We start from the raw sequence: 20000 nt of genomic DNA on the forward strand, positions 1-20000 counted from the left end.
GTAGCCTCTCTACTGTATATAGCCTCTCTACTGTATGTAGCCTCGCTACTGTATATAGCCTCTCTACTGTTATAGCCTCTCTACTGTATATAGCCTCTCTACTGTTATAGCCTCGCTACTGTATGTAGCCTCGCTACTGTATATAGCCTCTCTACTGTTATAGCCTCTCTACTGTATATAGCCTCTCTACTGTTATAGCCTCTCTACTGTATATAGCCTCTCTACTGTATATAGCCTCTCTACTGTTATAGCCTCTCTACTGTATATAGCCTCTCTACTGTTATAGCCTCTCTACTGTATATAGCCTCTCTACTGTTATAGCCTCTCTACTGTATATAGCCTCTCTACTGTATGTAGCCTCTCTACTGTTATAGCCTCTCTACTGTATATAGCCTCTCTACTGTATATAGCCTCTCTACTGTATATAGCCTCTCTACTGTATGTAGCCTCTCTACTGTATGTAGCCTCTCTACTGTATATAGCCTCTCTACTGTATATAGCCTCTCTACTGTATATAGCCTCTCTACTGTATATAGCCTCTCTACTGTATATAGCCTCTCTACTGTATGTAGCCTCTCTACTGTATATAGCCTCTCTACTGTATGTAGCCTCTCTACTGTATATAGCCTCTCTACTGTATGTAGCCTCGCTACTGTATATAGCCTCTCTACTGTTATAGCCTCTCTACTGTATATAGCCTCTCTACTGTTATAGCCTCGCTACTGTATGTAGCCTCGCTACTGTATATAGCCTCTCTACTGTTATAGCCTCTCTACTGTATATAGCCTCTCTACTGTTATAGCCTCTCTACTGTATATAGCCTCTCTACTGTATATAGCCTCTCTACTGTTATAGCCTCTCTACTGTATATAGCCTCTCTACTGTTATAGCCTCTCTACTGTATATAGCCTCTCTACTGTTATAGCCTCTCTACTGTATATAGCCTCTCTACTGTATGTAGCCTCTCTACTGTTATAGCCTCTCTACTGTATATAGCCTCTCTACTGTATATAGCCTCTCTACTGTTATAGCCTCTCTACTGTATATAGCCTCTCTACTGTTATAGCCTCTCTACTGTATATAGCCTCTCTACTGTATATAGCCTCTCTACTGTATATAGCCTCTCTACTGTATATAGCCTCTCTACTGTATGTAGCCTCTCTACTGTATGTAGCCTCTCTACTGTATATAGCCTCTCTACTGTATATAACCTCTCTACTGTATATAGCCTCTCTACTGTATATAACCTCTCTACTGTATATAGCCTCTCTACTGTATATAGCCTCTCTACTGTATGTAGCCTCTCTACTGTATATAGCCTCTCTACTGTATATAGCCTCTCTACTGTATGTAGCCTCTCTACTGTATATAGCCTCTCTACTGTATATAGCCTCTCTACTGTATATAGCCTGTCTTTTTACTGTTGTTTTATTTCTTTACCTACCTATTGTTCACCAAATACCTTTTTGGCACTGTTGGTTAGAGCCTGTAAGTAAGTATTTCACTGTAAGGTCTACTACACCTGTTGTATTCAGCATTTCACTGTAATGTCTACTACACCTGTTGTATTCAGCATTTCACTGTAAGGTCTACTACACCTGTTGTATTCAGCATTTCACTGTAAGATCTACTACACCTGTTGTATTCAGTATTTCACTGTAAGGTCTACTACACCTGTTGTATTCAGCATTTCACTGTAAGGTCTACTACACCTGTTGTATTCAGCATTTCACTGTAAGGTCTACTACACCTGTTGTATTCAGCATTTCACTGTGAGGTCTACTACACCTGTTGTATTCAGCATTTCACTGTAAGGTCTACTACACCTGTTGTATTCAGCATTTCACTGTAAGGTCTACTACACCTGTTGTATTCAGCATTTCACTGTAAGGTCTACTACACCTGTTGTATTCAGCATTTCACTGTAAGGTCTACTACACCTGTTGTATTCAGCATTTCACTGTAAGGTCTACTACACCTGTTGTATTCAGTATTTCACTGTAAGGTCTACTACACCTGTTGTATTCAGCATTTCACTGTAAGGTCTACTACACCTGTTGTATTCAGCATTTCACTGTAAGGTCTACTACACCTGTTGTATTCAGCATTTCACTGTGAGGTCTACTACACCTGTTGTATTCAGCATTTCACTGTAAGGTCTACTACACCTGTTGTATTCAGCATTTCACTGTAAGGTCTACTACACCTGTTGTATTCAGCATTTCACTGTAAGGTCTACTACACCTGTTGTATTCAGCATTTCACTGTAAGGTCTACTACACCTGTTGTATTCAGCATTTCACTGTAAGGTCTACTACACCTGTTGTATTCAGCATTTCACTGTAAGGTCTACTACACCTGTTGTATTCAGCATTTCACTGTAAGGTCTACTACACCTGTTGTATTCAGCATTTCACTGTAAGGTCTACTACACCTGTTGTATTCAGCATTTCACTGTAAGGTCTACTACACCTGTTGTATTCAGCATTTCACTGTAAGGTCTACTACACCTGTTGTATTCAGCATTTCACTGTAAGGTCTACTACACCTGTTGTATTCAGCATTTCACTGTACCTGTTGTATTCAGCATTTCACTGTAAAGTCTACTACACCTGTTGTATTCAGCATTTCACTGTAAGGTCTACTACACCTGTTGTATTCAGCATTTCACTGTAAGGTCTACTACACCTGTTGTATTCAGCATTTCACTGTAAGGTCTACTACACCTGTTGTATTCAGCATTTCACTGTAAGGTGACAAATAAACTTTGATTTGATTTGAACCACACAGCTCCATCTCAACCGTAACACGACCACCTGGACACAACAGGAACATGACCACACTAGACCTGTTGCTAGACCTGTTGTTATATATAATTGGCTTCCCTGACCTGTTTCTAGAACTGATTCTAGATCTGCTTGGCTTCCCTGACCTGTTTCTAGATCTGTTTCTAGACCTGTTTCTAGACCTGCTGTTATATATTTTTATATCTGCTTGGCTTCCCTGAACTGTTTCTAGACCTGTTTCTAGACCTGTTTCTAGACCTGCTTGCCTGTGAAAGCGCGTCCTCAGACCGTTAGTAACCCATGTGTGTATATAGGGAACTAACTACAGACTCATGACACGGCTCCAAACATTCCACCAACTTTACGCAATACAAAAACCCTTTTTCTTCTCTCTGCGTTGTTGGGAACGGAAGGGAAGGGCCAATCAGCCGTCAGTAAGCATTTCCCTGTTAGTCTACACCTGTTAGTTTACCAAGCATGTGAGGAATACAGTTAGATTCTGACTTATCTAATAACAACAAAAGTATTTCTTGCCTTCTTGTTCTCCTCTTCTTCAGGTCTGTCGTTCTGTTCTTCTTGCCCCTTGTTGATTTCTCTCCGTCTTGTTGTCTCCGTCTTTATGTCTCCGTCTTGTTCTCTCCGTCTTTATGTCTCTGTCTTGTTCTCTCCGTCTTTATGTCTCCGTCTTGTTGTCTCCGTCTTGTTGTCTCTGTCTTGTTGTCTCCGTATTGTTGTCTCCGTCTTGTTGTCACCTCTCCTGTCGTCTTGTCTTTGTCTCTCGTCGTTAGTTTGTCCCTTCTCTCCCCCTGCGGTCGTTGTAGCGAGGTGGGTGTTGCGTTCTGCAGAGCTGCAGATGGAGGAGGACTCTTTTAACTGTACCACTTCCCCTTTCCTCTGTTACTTACACACACACACACACACACACACACACACACACACACACACACACACACACACACACACACACACACACACACACACACAAAGAGAGAGAGACACGCGCAGACACACACACACACACACACACACACACACACACACACACACACACACACACACACACACACACACACACACACACACAAACACACACAGAGACACGCGCAGACACACACACAGAGAGAGAGACACACACATACAGAGAGACACACACAGGCGCAGTATACTCAGTATGTAAACGTGTGAGATCACAAAACCAACCACAACATTATCTACAAAGCACACATTCAGAGAGGCGCTGCAGTGTGACAGAAACAGGGTGTAAATAATCTCACTGTTGAAGTTTGCAACGTGAAAATGCACATGGTTCTAGAACACCAGTGAGAGTAGAATCCATTCCAATACTTCATATACTGATTAACTCATCAGAATTCTACTTATCCTAACTAGTAGTTCATGTACTGATTAACTCATCAGAACCCTACTTATTCTAACTAGTAGTTCATGTACTGATTAACTCATCAGGACTCTACTTACCCTAACTAGTAGTTCATGTACTGATTAACACATCAGAACCCTACTTATCCTAACTAGTAGTTAATGTGTTAACTGATTAACTCATCAGAACTCTACTTATCCTAACTAGTAGTTCATGTACTGATTAACACATCAGAACACTACTTATCCTAACTAGTAGTTCATGTACTGATTAACTCATCTGAAACTCAACTTATCCTAACTAGTAGTTCATGTACTGATTAACTCATCAGAACTCCACTTATCCTAACTAGTAGTTCATGTACTGATTAACTAATCTGAAACTCTACTTATCCTAACTAGTAGTTAATGTGTTAACTGATTAACTCATCTGAAACTCTACTTATCCTAACTAGTAGTTAATGTGTTAACTGATTAACTCATCAGAAACTCTACTTATCCTAACTAGTAGTTAATGTGTTAACTGATTAACTCATCTGAAACTCTACTTATCCTAACTAGTAGTTAATGTGTTAACTGATTAACTCATCTGAAACTCTACTTATCTTAACTAGTAGTTCATGTGTTAACTGATTAACTCATCTGAAACTCTACTTATCCTAACTAGTAGTTCATGTGTTAACTGATTAACTAATCTGAAACTCTACTTATCCTAACTAGTAGTTAATGTGTTAACTGATTAACTCATCTGAAACTCTACTTATCCTAACTAGTAGTTAATGTGTTAACTGATTAACTCATCTGAAACTCTACTTATCCTAACTAGTAGTTAATGTGTTAACTGATTAACTCATCTGAAACTCTACTTATCCTAACTAGTAGTTAATGTGTTAACTGATTAACTCATCAGAAACTCTCGACTCTGAAAGTGACTGAGTTGGATTTGCAACAAGTGACAACTGAAGGCACTAAATAGTATTTCCTTGATTCCTCATGTCCTCCCTTCCTGTCTCCTTCTCAAAGCACATTGGTGCAGAAGCTCTGAGGTTCCACCCCTTGGATCTCCTCCTCCAATGGGTTTTGAGAAGAGGCCAAGGGGAGAGGATGCGAGGAATCAAGGAAATACCATTGACCCACATTAGAGATACAGCTTAATAGGGAACTGGTGCCCTCTAGTGCCACTAGTAGATACTGCTGGGCCATTACAACTGAAGGCTAAACGCACAACACACACACAGAGCTATGTAATTTGCCAAACAAACTCTTGATCATTCTGTCCCTCCCTCCCTCCCTCCATTCTCGTTTTCACTCTGTCTCTTCCCTCAGAATGTTACTATCCTGTCCCAACTCGTTTGCTCCGCCCCCTGACTCGAGATACAGATTCCTAAGTGGGGACTGGCTGATTTATGGTGCCCCCCCCCGGGTCCATCGTGGGGTCTGATTGGCTGAGGAAGCAGCACTACTGGTTAGAGGGATAGCGGGCTACTGATTCACAGACCAGGAGAGAGTGAGAGAGAGAGAAAAGTAAAGATTATCATAAAGAGTCAGAAGCAGCTCATCTCAGGTAGGTGCAACATGTCTCCACGGCCAAAACACTGGAACTGTGTGTGTGTAACTGGTTGTTTAATTATGTGTGTAATTGTGTGTGTGTGTAACTGTGTGTGTGTAACTGTGTATTTAACTGTGTGTGTAACTGTGTGTGTAACTGTGTGTGTGTAACTGTGTGTGTGTGTAACTGTGTATTTAACTGTGTGTGTAACTGTGTGTGTAACTGTGTGTGTGTGTAACTGTGTGTGTGTAACTGTGTGTGTAACTGTGTATTTAACTGTGTGTGTAACTGTGTGTGTGTGTGTGTAACTGTGTGTGTGTGTGTGTGTGTGTGTGTAACTGTGTGTGTCTGTAACTGTGTGTGTGTGTAACTGTGTGTGTGACTGTGTGTGTGTCACTGTGTATTTAACTGTGTGTGTGTAACTGTGTGTGAAATATGGTCTGTCTGTCTCTATCTGTCTCTCAGACATGAATAATCGCTCCATAGCCTGGTGGCTGAAACAGATAGGACTGCCCCAGTACACCAAGTCACTGGAGGGAGAATACTACGGTCTAGAGGTACCTGACTGTCTGCCTGACTGTCTGTCTGGAGAGAGAAAACTATGGTCTAGAGGTACCTGTCTGTCTGTATGTAGAGAGAATACTATGGTCTAGAGGTACCTGACTGTCTGCCTGACTGTCTGTCTGGAGAGAGAATACTATGGTCTAGAGGTACCTGACTGTCTGTCTGGAGAGAGAATACTATGGTCTAGAGGTACCTGACTGTCTGTCTGGAGAGAGAATACTATGGTCTAGAGGTACCTGACTGTCTGTCTGTCTGTCTGTCTGGAGAGAGAATACTATGGTCTAGAGGTACCTGACTGTCTGACGGTCTGTCTAGAGAGAGAATACTATGGTCTAGAGGTACCTGACTGTCTGTCTGGAGAGAGAATACTATGGTCTAGAGGTACCTGACTGTCTGTCTGGAGAGAGAATACTATGGTCTAGAGGTACCTGACTGTCTGTCTGTCTGTCTGGAGAGAGAATACTATGGTCTAGAGGTACCTGACTGTCTGACTGTCTGTCTAGAGAGAGAATACTATGGTCTAGAGGTACCTGACTGTCTTACTGTCTGTCTGGAGAGAGAATACTATGGTCTAGAGGTACCTGACTGTCTGTCTGGAGAGAGAATACTATGGTCTAGAGGTACCTGACTGTCTGTCTGGAGAGAGAATATTATGGTCTAGAGGTACCTGACTGTCTGTCTGTCTGTCTGGAGAGAGTATACTATGGTCTAGAGGTACCTGACTGTCTGTCTGGAGAGAGAATACTATGGTCTAGAGGTACCTGACTGTCTGTCTGTCTGACTGGAGAGAGAATACTATGGTCTAGAGGTACCTGACTGTCTGACTGTCTGTCTAGAGAGAGAATACTATGGTCTAGAGGTACCTGACTGTCTGACTGTCTGTCTGGAGAGAGAATACTATGGTCTAGAGGTACCTGACTGTCTGTCTGGAGAGAGAATACTATGGTCTAGAGGTACCTGACTGTCTGTCTGTCTGTCTGGAGAGAGAATACTATGGTCTAGAGGTACCTGACTGTCTGTCTGGAGAGAGAATACTATGGTCTAGAGGTACCTGTCTGTCTGACTGGGGAGAGAATACTATGGTCTAGAGGTACCTGTCTGTCTGTCTGGAGAGAGAATACTATGGTCTAGAGGTACCTGACTGTCTGTCTGTCTGACTGGAGAGAGAATACTATGGTCTAGAGGTACCTGTCTGTCTGACTGGAGAGAGAATACTATGGTCTAGAGGTACCTGTCTGTCTGACTGGGGAGAGAATACTATGGTCTAGAGGTACCTGTCTGTCTGACTGGAGAGAGAATACTATGGTCTAGAGGTACCTGACTGTCTGACTGGAGAGAGAATACTATGGTCTAGAGGTACCTGTCTGTCTGACTGTCTGTCTGGAGAGAGAATACTATGGTCTAGAGGTACCTGACTGTCTGTCTGACTGGAGAGAGAATACTATGGTCTAGAGGTACCTGACTGTCTGTCTGACTGGAGAGAGAATACTATGGTCTAGAGGTATCTGACTGTCTGAATGTCTGTCTGGAGAGAGAATACTAAGGTCTAGAAGTACCTGACTGTCTGTCTGTCTGTCTGGAGAGAGAATACTATGGTCTAGAGGTACCTGACTGTCTGTCTGGAGAGAGAATACTATGGTCTAGAGGTACCTGACTGTCTGACTAGAGAGAGAATACTATGGTCTAGAGGTACCTGACTGTCTGACTGTCTGTCTGTCTGTCTGTCTGGAGAGAGAATACTATGGTCTAGAGGTACCTGACTGTCTGTCTGGAGAGAGAATACTATGGTCTAGAGGTACCTAACTGTCTGTCTGTCTGGAGAGAGAATACTATGGTCTAGAGGTACCTGACTGTCTGACTGTCTGACTGTCTGTCTGGAGAGAGAATACTACGGTCTAGAGGTACCTGACTGTCTGACTGTCTGTCTGTCTGACTGGAGAGAGAATACTATGGTCTAGAGGTACCTGACTGTCTGTCTGGAGAGAGAATACTATGGTCTAGAGGTACCTGACTGTCTGACTGTCTGACTGTCTATCTGGAGAGAGAATACTACGGTCTAGAGGTACCTGACTGTCTGTCTTTTAGTGCCTGTTTCTTTCTGTATTTACTAAACTGATAGTTTCAGCCTTCATTTCTCTCCATCTCTCTCACCCCAACCTCTCTCTCTCTCTCTCTCTCTCTCTCTCTCTCTCTCTCTCACTCTCTCTCCATCTCCATATCTCTCCCTCTCCCCTCTTCCTCTCTCACCTCAACCTCTCTCTCTCCCCTACCCTTCTCTCTCACCCCAACCTCTCTTCTCTCTCACTTTTCCTCACCCTCATCTCTCTTTCTCCATCTCCTTCTCTCACCAAAACCTGTCTCTCTCTCTCCCCCATCTCTCTCTCGCCCTCTCCCCTCCACAACCTGTCTCTCTCTCTCTCTTACTCTACATCTCCCTCTCTCCCCTCCCCACTCTCTCACCCCAACCTCTCTATCTTACTCTCTCTCCATCTCCCCGAAACCCACTCTCTCACCCCAACCTCTCTCTCCATCTCCCTCTCTCCCTCTCCCCTCCCCCACTCTCTCAACCCAACCTCTCTCTCTCTCTCCCTCCCTCCATCTCTCTCTCCCTCCCTCCCTCCCTCCATCTCTCTCTCTCTCCCTCCATCTCTCTCTCTCCCCATCTCTCCCTCTCTCCCCCTATATCTCTCTCTCTCTCCCCATCTCTCTATATCTCTCTCTCTCCCCATCTCTCTCTCTCTCTCTCTCTCTCTCCCTCCATCTCTCTCTCTCCCTATCTCTCTCTCTCTCCCTCCATCTCTCTCTCCCTCCATCTCTCTCTCCCTCCATCTCTCCCTCTCCCTCCCCCTCCATCTCTCTCTCCCTCCATCTCTCCCTCTCCCTCCCCCTCCATCTCCCTCTCCCTCCATCTCTCTCTCTCTCCCTCTTACTCTCCCTCCATCTCTCTCTCTCCCTCCATCTCTCTCTCCCTCCATCTCTCTCTCCCTCCATCTCTCTCTCCCTCCATCTCTCTCCCTCCATCTCTCTCCCTCCATCTCTCTCACTCCATCTCTCCCTCCATCTCTCTCCCTCCATATCTCTCCCTCCATCTCTCTCCCTCCATCTCTCCCTCTATCTCTCCCTCCATCTCTCTCTCCCTCCATCTCTCTCCCTCCATCTCTCTCCCTCTCTCTCTCTCTCTCTCCATCTCTCTCTCTCCAGGGTTTGCTGTATGTATGTGATGTAGATCTGAAGGAGGCAGGAGTAGATGATCCCAGTCACAGAGACACTATGCTGTCTCAGCTGCTGCGACACAGACAGACACTAGACCCACACTCTGGTAACACACATGTAGACACACACACACAGACACAGACACACACACACACACACACACACACACACACACACACGTATGTAGACATACACACACGTATACACATGAACATGAACCCACACACACACTCGTCTAACCTGTGCCCTGTGTTGTCCTGTCTCAGGTATGGTGGAGGAGCTGAGGGTGAGCAGGAAGTATTCTCTGGGCTCGTCTCTGGACCTGGTGAGAATATAGAACACAGAATATAGAACACAGAATATAGAATATAGAACACAGAATATAGAACATAAAACAGAATATAGAATATAGAACACAGAATATAGAATATAGAACACAGAATATAGAACATAAAACAGAATATAGAATATAGAACACAGAATGTAGAATATAGAACACAGAATATAGAATATAGAACACAGAATATAGAACACAGAATATAGAACACAGAATATAGAATATAGAACACAGAATATAGAATATAGAACACAGAATATAGAATATAGAACACAGAATATAGAATATAGAACACAGAATATAGAATATAGAACATAGAATGTAGAATATAGAACACAGAATATAGAATATAGAACATAGAATGTAGAACATAAAACAGAATATAGAACACACAACCTGAACTGGTTCTATCCTTCTCCCCCAAGTGTGCATTTGTTCACTCTCCTCGCCAATACAATGCAATGAGGGGGAGTGAACAAGTGCACATTTCAGGGAGAAGGGGGCAAAACAGAATTGGGCAAACGAGATGATGAAGAATGAATCTACTTCCTCAACCAGTAGAATCTCTAGAAGATGAACAGAACTCTTCCCAGCCAATAGAAGTGACCAGAAGCCCTGGATCAGGTTGCTCATGTTGTCTGCTTGGTCTCTCCGATGGCTCTCCGTTCATTTGTTCTGTTCTGGCTCTAAAGGTGAAACCCAGGAAGGATCTGTTCCGTCAGAGTGTTCTGCCCCGCCTTCGACGCAAGGTCACAGTCTCCGCCTCCTGTTCACAGCTCCACCCACTGGAGGAGGGGCTCAGCCCAGGACTCGCCCCCGAGCAGACAAGGAAACGCAGGTACAAAACTAGGAATATACACTTTCATATCAAAAGACTGGGAGGGTTGGAGGGTGTGTGTGAGGGTTGGAGGGTGTGTGTGTGTGAGGGTTGGAGGGTGTGTGTGTGTGTGACGGTTGGAGGATGTGTCTGAGGGTTGGAGGGTGTGTGTGTGTGACGGTTGGAGGATGTGTCTGACGGTTGAGGTTGTGTGGTTTATCATTAAAGGGTGTGTGTGTGAGAGGGTTGGGGGTTGGAGGATGTGTGTGTGAGGGGGTTGGGGGGTTGGTGGGTGTGTTTGTGGGGGGGTTGGGGGGTTGGAGGGTGTGTGTGTGAGAAGGTTGGGGGTTTGGAGGATGTGTGTGTGAGGGTTGGAGGGTGTGAGTGAGAGAGTTGGAGGGTGTTGTGAGAGGGTTGGAGGGTGTATGTGTGAGAGGGTTGGAGGGTGTGTGTGAGAGGGTTGGAGGGTGTGTGTGAGAGGGTTGGAGGGTGTGTGTGAGAGGGTTGGAGGGTATGAGTGAGAGAGTTGGAGGGTGTTGTGAGAGGGTTGGAGGGTGTGTGCGATGGTTGAGGTTGTGTGGTTTATCATTAAAGGGTGTGTGTGTGAGAGGGTTGGGGGGTTGGAGGATGTGTGTGTGAGAAGGTTGGGGGGTTTGAAGGATGTGTGTATGAGAAGGTTGGGGGGTTGGAGGGTGTGTGTGTGAGGGGGTTTGAGGGTTGAAGGGTGTGAGAGGTTTGGAGGGTGTGTGTGTGTGTGTGAGAGGGTTGAAGGGTGTGTGTGAGAGGGTTGGAGGGTGTGTGTGAGAGGGTTGGAGGGTGTTTGTGTGATGGTTGAAGGGTGTGTGTGTGAGAGGGTTGGAGGGTGTGTGTGAGAGGGTTGGAGGGTGTGTGTGTGATGGTTGAGGTTGTGTGGTTTATCATTAACCACACTGTCATAAACACAGCCCTTTAAACAGGAGTGTGTCAACAGAACAGTAATTAATGGAGCAGGGACTATGTCCATCCGTCTGTCTGTCTGTCTGTCTTCTCATAGCAGGGACTGTGTCCGTCTGTCTGTCTGTCTTCTCATAGCAGGGACTGTGTCTGTCTGTCTGTCTGTCTTCTCATAGCAGGGACTATGTCCGTCTGTCTGTCTGTCTTCTCATAGCAGGGACTATGTCCGTCTGTCTGTCTGTCTTCTCATAGCAGGGACTGTGTCCGTCTGTCTGTCTGTCTGTCTTCTCATAGCAGGGACTGTGTCCGTCTGTCTGTCTGTCTTCTCATAGCAGGGACTGTGTCCATCCGTCTGTCTGTCTTCTCATAGCAGGGACTGTGTCCGTCTGTCTGTCTGTCTTCTCATAGCAGGGACTGTGTCCATCTGTCTGTCTGTCTTCTCATTGCAGGGGCTGTGTCCATCTGTCTGTCTGTCTTCTCATAGCAGGGACTGTGTCCATCCGTCTGTCTGTCTTCTCATAGCAGGGACTGTGTCCGTCTGTCTGTCTGTCTTCTCATAGCAGGGGCTGTGTCCATCTGTCTGTTTGTCTTCTCATAGCAGGGACTGTGTCCATCCGTCTGTCTGTCTTCTCATAGCAGGGACTGTGTACGTCTGTCTGTCTGTCTTCTCATAGCAGGGGCTGTGTCCATCCGTCTGTCTGTCTTCTCATAGCAGGGACTATGTCCGTCTGTCTGTCTGTCTTCTCATAGCAGGGACTGTGTCCGTCTGTCTGTCTGTCTTCTCATAGCAGGGACTGTGTCCGTCTGTCTGTCTGTCTTCTCATAGCAGGGACTGTGTCCGTCTGTCTGTCTGTCTTCTCATAGCAGGGACTGTGTCCGTCTGTCTGTCTTCTCATAGCAGGGACTATGTCCGTCTGTCTGTCTGTCTTCTCATAGCAGGGACTGTGTCCGTCTGTCTGTCTGTCTTCTCATAGCAGGGGCTGTGTCCATCCGTCTGTCTGTCTTCTCATAGCAGGGACTATGTCCGTCTGTCTGTCTGTCTTCTCATAGCAGGGACTGTGTCCGTCTGTCTGTCTGTCTTCTCATAGCAGGGACTGTGTCCGTCTGTCTGTCTGTCTTCTCATAGCAGGGACTGTGTCCGTCTGTCTGTCTGTCTTCTCATAGCAGGGACTGTGTCCATCTGTCTGTCTGTCTTCTCATAGCAGGGACTGTGTCCATCTGTCTGTCTGTCTTCTCATAGCAGGGGCTGTGTCCATCCATCTGTCTGTCTTCTCATAGCAGGGGCTGTGTCCATCCGTCTGTCTGTCTTCTCATAGCAGGGACTGTGTCCATCCGTCTGTCTGTCTTCTCATAGCAGGGACTGTGTCCATCCGTCTGTCTGTCTTCTCATAGCAGGGGCTGTGTCCATCCGTCTGTCTGTCTTCTCATAGCAGGGACTGTGTCCATCCGTCTGTCTGTCTTCTCATAGCAGGGACTGTGTCCATCCGTCTGTCTGTCTTCTCATAGCAGGGGCTGTGTCCATCCGTCTGTCTGTCTTCTCATAGCAGGGACTGTGTCCATCCGTCTGTCTGTCTTCTCATAGCAGGGTCTGTGTCCATCCGTCTGTCTGTCTTCTCATAGCAGGGACTGTGTCCGTCCGTCTGTCTGTCTGTCTTCTCATAGCAGGGACTGTGTGTCCGTCTGTCTGTCTTCTCATAGTTGTCTGTTTACCTCTTATTATTGAACCCAACATGTTTGTTCCAGAACCTTCCTTAAAGGTTTATTCACAAACCTCACCTTGTTCCACATGTTGTTGTGTTAAAGTGAAATTATGTTATTAGACACTTTTACACATTATTTAGAAAGGAAAAGCTGAAAAACACAGATTTAACCACAAAGACCAGGGAGGTTTTCCAGCGCCTCGCAAAGAAGGGCACCCATTGGTTGATGGGTATAAATAAATAAATAAAAGCATCCATTGACTATTTGAGCCTGGTGCAGTTATTCATTACACTTTGGATGGTGTATCAATACACCCAGTCACTATAAAGATACAGGCGTCCTTCCTAAACTGTTTCCCGGAGAGGAAGACAACCGCTCAGAGATTATCACCATGAGACCAATGGGGACTTTAAAAAACTGTTACAGAGTTTATTGGATAAGACAGGAGAAAACTGTTACAGAGTTTATTGGCTGTGATAGGAGAAAACTGAGGAAGGATCAACAACATTGCAGTTACTACGCAATATTAACCGAAATGACAGAGTGAAAAGAAAGAATCTTGGACAGAATATAAATATTTTAAAAAATGCACCGTGCTTGCAGTAAGGCACTAAAGTAAAACTGCAAAAATCCTGAATACAAAGCGTTATGTTTGGGGCAAATTCAACACACCACATCACTGAGTACCACTCTTCATATTTTCAAACACGGTGGTGGCTGCATCATGTTATGGGTATGCTTGTCATCGGCAAGGACTACGTAGTTTTATGGGATAAAAAGAAACGGAATAGAGCTAAACACAGGCAGGAAAACCTGGTTCAGTCTGCTTTCCAAGAGACACTGGGAGGGAGACAAATTCCCCTTTCAGGAAGACAATAACCTAAGACAGAAGGCCATACACTGAAGTTGCTTACCAAGATGATATTGAATGTTCCTGAGTGGCCTAGTCACAGAAAATCTATGGCAAAACTTAAAAATGACTGTCTAGTAATGATCAACAACCAGATCTTTAAAAATTACTAAAAGAATAGTTTGCAAATATTGTACAATCCAGGTGTGAAAAGCTCTTAGAGATTTACCCAGAAAGGCTCACAGCTGTAATCGCTGACAAAGGTGAGTCTAACATGTATTGACTCAGGGGTGTGAATACTTATGTAAAATAGATATTTCTGTATTTCAATTTCTTTTTTTTTCTTTTTATCACTGCCATTATGATAATAATGATATTATGGGGTATTGTGTGTAGATGGTTGAGTTTTTTTAAATCCATTTTTAATTCTGTCTGTACTGGAACAAGATGTGGAATAAGTAAAGGGAACACTTTCTGAAAGCTCTGTATCTGGAACAAGACGTGGAATAAGTAGAGACGAACACTTTCTGAAAGCTCTGTATCTGGAACAAGACGTGGAATAAGTAAAGGGAACACTTTCTGAAAGCTCTGTATCTGGGATTTACGTAGCTCTTCTCTCAGACCTCAACTCCTAACAACTAATCTCTCAGGTTTGGATGGGCATTAACACGTAAATTACTTTAAAATAGGCTCCTTTAGGGAAAAAAATACAGTTCATATATTAATATATACTGTATACTGTGTGCCCTACGACATCCTGTATACTGTGTGCCCTACGACATCCTGTATACTGTGTGCCCTACGACATCCTGTATACTGTGTGCCCTACGACATCCTGTATACTGTGTGCCCTACGACATCCTGTATACTGTGTGCCCTACGACATCCTGTATACTGTGTGCCTTACGACATACTGTATACTGTGTGCCCTTTTGACATACTGTATACTGTGTGCCTTACGACTTACATGGTTGTGAGCTAACCTGGCCTCTCCAGTAGAGTCTATCTCTGGGACACATCAGCCTCCAGGCTCCAGGTATTCACTGGTTGAAACAGCTGGCAGGGTAGGGTGCCTGGGGGCAGGGTAGGGAGGTAGGGAGCCTGGGGGCAGGGTAGGGGGCCTGGGAGCAGGGTAGGGCGCCTGGGAGCAGGGCAGGGAGCCTGGGGGCAGGGTAGGGGGCCTGGGGGCAGGGTAGGGGGCCTGGGGGCAGGGTAGGGCGCCTGGGGGCAGGGTAGGGCGCCTGGGAGCAGGGCAGGGAGCCTGGGGGCAGGGTAGGGGGCCTGGGAGCAGGGTAGGGAGCCTGGGAGCAGGGCAGGGAGCCTGGGGGCAGGTTAGGGGGCCTGGGGGCAGGGTAGGGAGCCTGGGAGCAGGGCAGGGAGCCTGGGGGCAGGGCAGGGAGCCTGGGGGCAGGGTAGGGGGCCTGGGGGCAGGGTAGGGCGCCTGGGAGCACGGCAGGGAGCCTGGGGGCAGGGTAGGGGGCCTGGGAGCAGGGTAGGGAGCCTGGGAGCAGGGCAGGGAGCCTAACCAGACTGTCTCTACCACAGACAGACATTCATATCTAGACTACAGATAACCAGGCTGTCTCTACCACAGACAGACATTCATATCTAGACTACAGATAACCAGGCTGTCTCTACCACAGACAGCCATTCATATCTAGACTACAGATAACCAGACTGTCTCTACCACAGACAGCCATTCATATCTAGACTACAGATAACCAGGCTGTCTCTACCACAGACAGCCATTCATATCTAGACTACAGATAACCAGGCTGTCTAGACTACAGATAACCAGGCTGTCTCTACCACAGACAGCCATTCATATCTAGACTACAGATAACCAGACTGTCTCTACCACAGACAGCCATTCATATCTAGACTACAGATAACCAGACTGTCTCTACCACAGACAGCCATTCATATCTAGACTACAGATAACCAGACTGTCTCTACCACAGACAGCCATTCATATCTAGACTACAGATAACCAGACTGTCTCTACCACAGACAGCCATTCATATCTAGACTACAGATAACCAGAATGTCTCTACCACAGACAGCCATTCATATCTAGACTACAGATAACCAGACTGTCTCTACCACAGACAGCCATTCATATCTAGACTACAGATAACCAGGCTGTCTCTACCACAGACAGCCATTCATATCTAGACTACAGATAACCAGACTGTCTAGACTACAGATAACCAGACTGTCTCTACCACAGACAGCCATTCATATCTAGACTACAGATAACCAGACTGTCTCTACCACAGACAGCCATTCATATCTAGACTACAGATAACCAGGCTGTCTCTACCACAGACAGCCATTCATATCTAGACTACAGATAACCAGACTGTCTAGACTACAGATAACCAGACTGTCTCTACCACAGACAGACATTCATATCTAGACTACAGATAACCAGGCTGTCTCTACCACAGACAGCCATTCATATCTAGACTACAGATAACCAGACTGTCTCTACCACAGACAGCCATTCATATCTAGACTACAGATAACCAGACTGTCTCTACCACAGACAGCCATTCATATCTAGACTACAGATAACCAGGCTGTCTCTACCACAGACAGACATTCATATCTAGACTACAGATAACCAGGCTGTCTCTACCACAGAGAGCCATTCATAACTAGACTACAGATAACCAGGCTGTCTAGACTACAGATAACCAGGCTGTCTAGACTACAGATAACCAGGCTGTCTAGACTACAGATAACCAGGCTGTCTAGACTACAGATAACCAGACTGTCTAGACTACAGATAACCAGAATGTCTCTACCACAGACAGACATTCATATCTAGACTACAGATAACCAGGCTGTCTAGACTACAGATAACCAGGCTGTCTAGACTACAGATAACCAGACTGTCTAGACTACAGATAACCAGACTGTCTCTACCACAGACAGACATTCATATCTAGACTACAGATAACCAGGCTGTCTCTACCACAGACAGCCATTCATATCTAGACTACAGATAACCAGACTGTCTCTACCACAGACAGCCATTCATATGTAGACTACAGATAACCAGACTGTCTCTACCACAGACAGCCATTCATATCTAGACTACAGATAACCAGGCTGTCTCTACCACAGACAGACATTCATATCTAGACTACAGATAACCAGACTGTCTCTACCACAGAGAGCCATTCATAACTAGACTACAGATAACCAGGCTGTCTAGACTACAGATAACCAGGCTGTCTAGACTACAGATAACCAGGCTGTCTCTACCACAGACAGACATTCATATCTAGACTACAGATAACCAGGCTGTCTCTACCACAGAGAGCCATTCATAACTAGACTACAGATAACCAGGCTGTCTAGACTACAGATAACCAGGCTGTCTAGACTACAGATAACCAGGCTGTCTAGACTACAGATAACCAGACTGTCTCTACCACAGACAGCCATTAATATCTAGACTACAGATAACCAGGCTGTCTCTACCACAGACAGCCATTCATATCTAGACTACAGATAACCAGACTGTCTAGACTACAGATAACCAGGCTGTCTCTACCACAGACAGACATTCATATCTAGACTACAGATAACCAGACTGTCTAGACTACAGATAACCAGACTGTCTCTACCACAGACAGCCATTCATATCTAGACTACAGATAACCAGACTGTCTAGACTACAGATAACCAGGCTGTCTCTACCACAGACAGCCATTCATATCTAGACTACAGATAACCAGGCTGTCTAGACTACAGATAACCAGGCTGTCTCTACCACAGACAGCCATTCATATCTAGACTACAGATAACCAGGCTGTCTAGACAACAGATAACCAGGCTGTCTAGACTACAGATAACCAGGCTGTCTAGACTACAGATAACCAGGCTGTCTAGACTACAGATAACCAGGCTGTCTAGACTACAGATAACCAGGCTGTCTAGACTACAGATAACCAGGCTGTCTAGACTACAGATAACCAGGCTGTCTAGACTACAGATAACCAGGCTGTCTAGACTACAGATAACCAGGCTGTCTAGACTACAGATAACCAGACTGTCTCTACCACAGACAGCCATTCATATCTAGACTACAGATAACCAGGCTGTCTAGACTACAGATAACCAGGCTGTCTAGACTACAGATAACCAGGCTGTCTAGACAACAGATAACCAGGCTGTCTAGACTACAGATAACCAGGCTGTCTAGACTACAGATAACCAGGCTGTCTAGACTACAGATAACCAGGCTGTCTAGACTACAGATAACCAGGCTGTCTAGACTACAGATAACCTGACGGTCTCTACCACAGACAGCCATTCATATCTAGACTACAGATAACCAGACTGTCTCTACCACAGACAGCCATTCATATCTAGACTACAGATAACCAGACTGTCTCTACCACAGACAGACATTCACATCTAGACTACAGATAACCAGACTGTCTCTACCACAGACAGCCATTCATATCTAGACTACAGATAACCAGACTGTCTCTACCACAGACAGCCATTCATATCTAGACTACAGATAACCAGGCTGTCTAGACTACAGAGAACCAGGCTGTCTAGACTACAGATAACCAGGCTGTCTAGACTACAGATAACCAGACTGTCTCTACCACAGACAGCCATTCATATCTAGACTACAGATAACCAGGCTGTCTCTACCACAGACAGCCATTCATATCTAGACTACAGATAACCAGACTGTCTAGACTACAGATAACCAGGCTGTCTCTACCACAGACAGACATTCATATCTAGACTACAGATAACCAGACTGTCTAGACTACAGATAACCAGGCTGTCTCTACCACAGACAGCCATTCATATCTAGACTACAGATAACCAGACTGTCTAGACTACAGATAACCAGGCTGTCTCTACCACAGACAGCCATTCATATCTAGACTACAGATAACCAGGCTGTCTAGACTACAGATAACCAGGCTGTCTCTACCACAGACAGCCATTCATATCTAGACTACAGATAACCAGGCTGTCTAGACTACAGATAACCAGGCTGTCTAGACTACAGATAACCAGGCTGTCTAGACTACAGATAACCAGGCTGTCTAGACTACAGATAACCAGTCTGTCTAGACTACAGATAACCAGGCTGTCTAGACTACAGATAACCAGGCTGTCTAGACTACAGATAACCAGGCTGTCTAGACTACAGATAACCAGGCTGTCTAGACTACAGATAACCAGGCTGTCTAGACTACAGATAACCAGGCTGTCTAGACTACAGATAACCAGGCTGTCTAGACTACAGATAACCAGGCTGTCTAGACTACAGATAACCAGGCTGTCTAGACTACAGATAACCAGACTGTCTAGACTACAGATAACCAGGCTGTCTAGACTACAGATAACCAGGCTGTCTCTACCACAGACAGCCATTCATATCTAGACTACAGATAACCAGGCTGTCTAGACTACAGATAACCAGGCTGTCTAGACTACAGATAACCAGGCTGTCTAGACTACAGATAACCAGGCTGTCTAGACTACAGATAACCAGGCTGTCTAGACTACAGATAACCAGGCTGTCTAGACTACAGATAACCAGACTGTCTAGACTACAGATAACCAGGCTGTCTAGACTACAGATAACCAGGCTGTCTAGACTACAGATAACCAGGCTGTCTAGACTACAGATAACCAGGCTGTCTAGACTACAGATAACCAGGCTGTCTAGACTACAGATAACCAGGCTGTCTAGACTACAGATAACCAGACTGTCTCTACCACAGACAGCCATTCATATCTAGACTACAGATAACCAGACTGTCTAGACTACAGATAACCAGGCTGTCTAGACTACAGATAACCAGGCTGTCTAGACTACAGATAAC

The 20000-nt window shown here is 45.2% G+C and overlaps 1 protein-coding gene across 1 annotated transcript in view; it reads left to right on the forward strand.

The window, feature by feature from the left end:
* Positions 1 to 5686: 5686 nt before the first annotated feature.
* Positions 5687 to 20000, forward strand: part of LOC139424321 (breast cancer anti-estrogen resistance protein 3 homolog) — a 33357-nt gene continuing 19043 nt past the window's right edge. The window contains exons 1-5 of the mRNA XM_071176032.1: positions 5687 to 5727; positions 6178 to 6269; positions 9478 to 9595; positions 9756 to 9814; positions 10519 to 10664. Of these exons, the coding sequence (XP_071032133.1) occupies positions 6180 to 6269; positions 9478 to 9595; positions 9756 to 9814; positions 10519 to 10664 (413 nt within the window). The 5' untranslated portion in view covers positions 5687 to 5727; positions 6178 to 6179. The remainder of the gene's footprint in view (positions 5728 to 6177; positions 6270 to 9477; positions 9596 to 9755; positions 9815 to 10518; positions 10665 to 20000) is intronic.

This window comes from Oncorhynchus clarkii, chromosome 13 (assembly GCF_045791955.1).
Source record: "Oncorhynchus clarkii lewisi isolate Uvic-CL-2024 chromosome 13, UVic_Ocla_1.0, whole genome shotgun sequence".
Taxonomy (NCBI): Eukaryota; Metazoa; Chordata; class Actinopteri; order Salmoniformes; family Salmonidae; genus Oncorhynchus; species Oncorhynchus clarkii.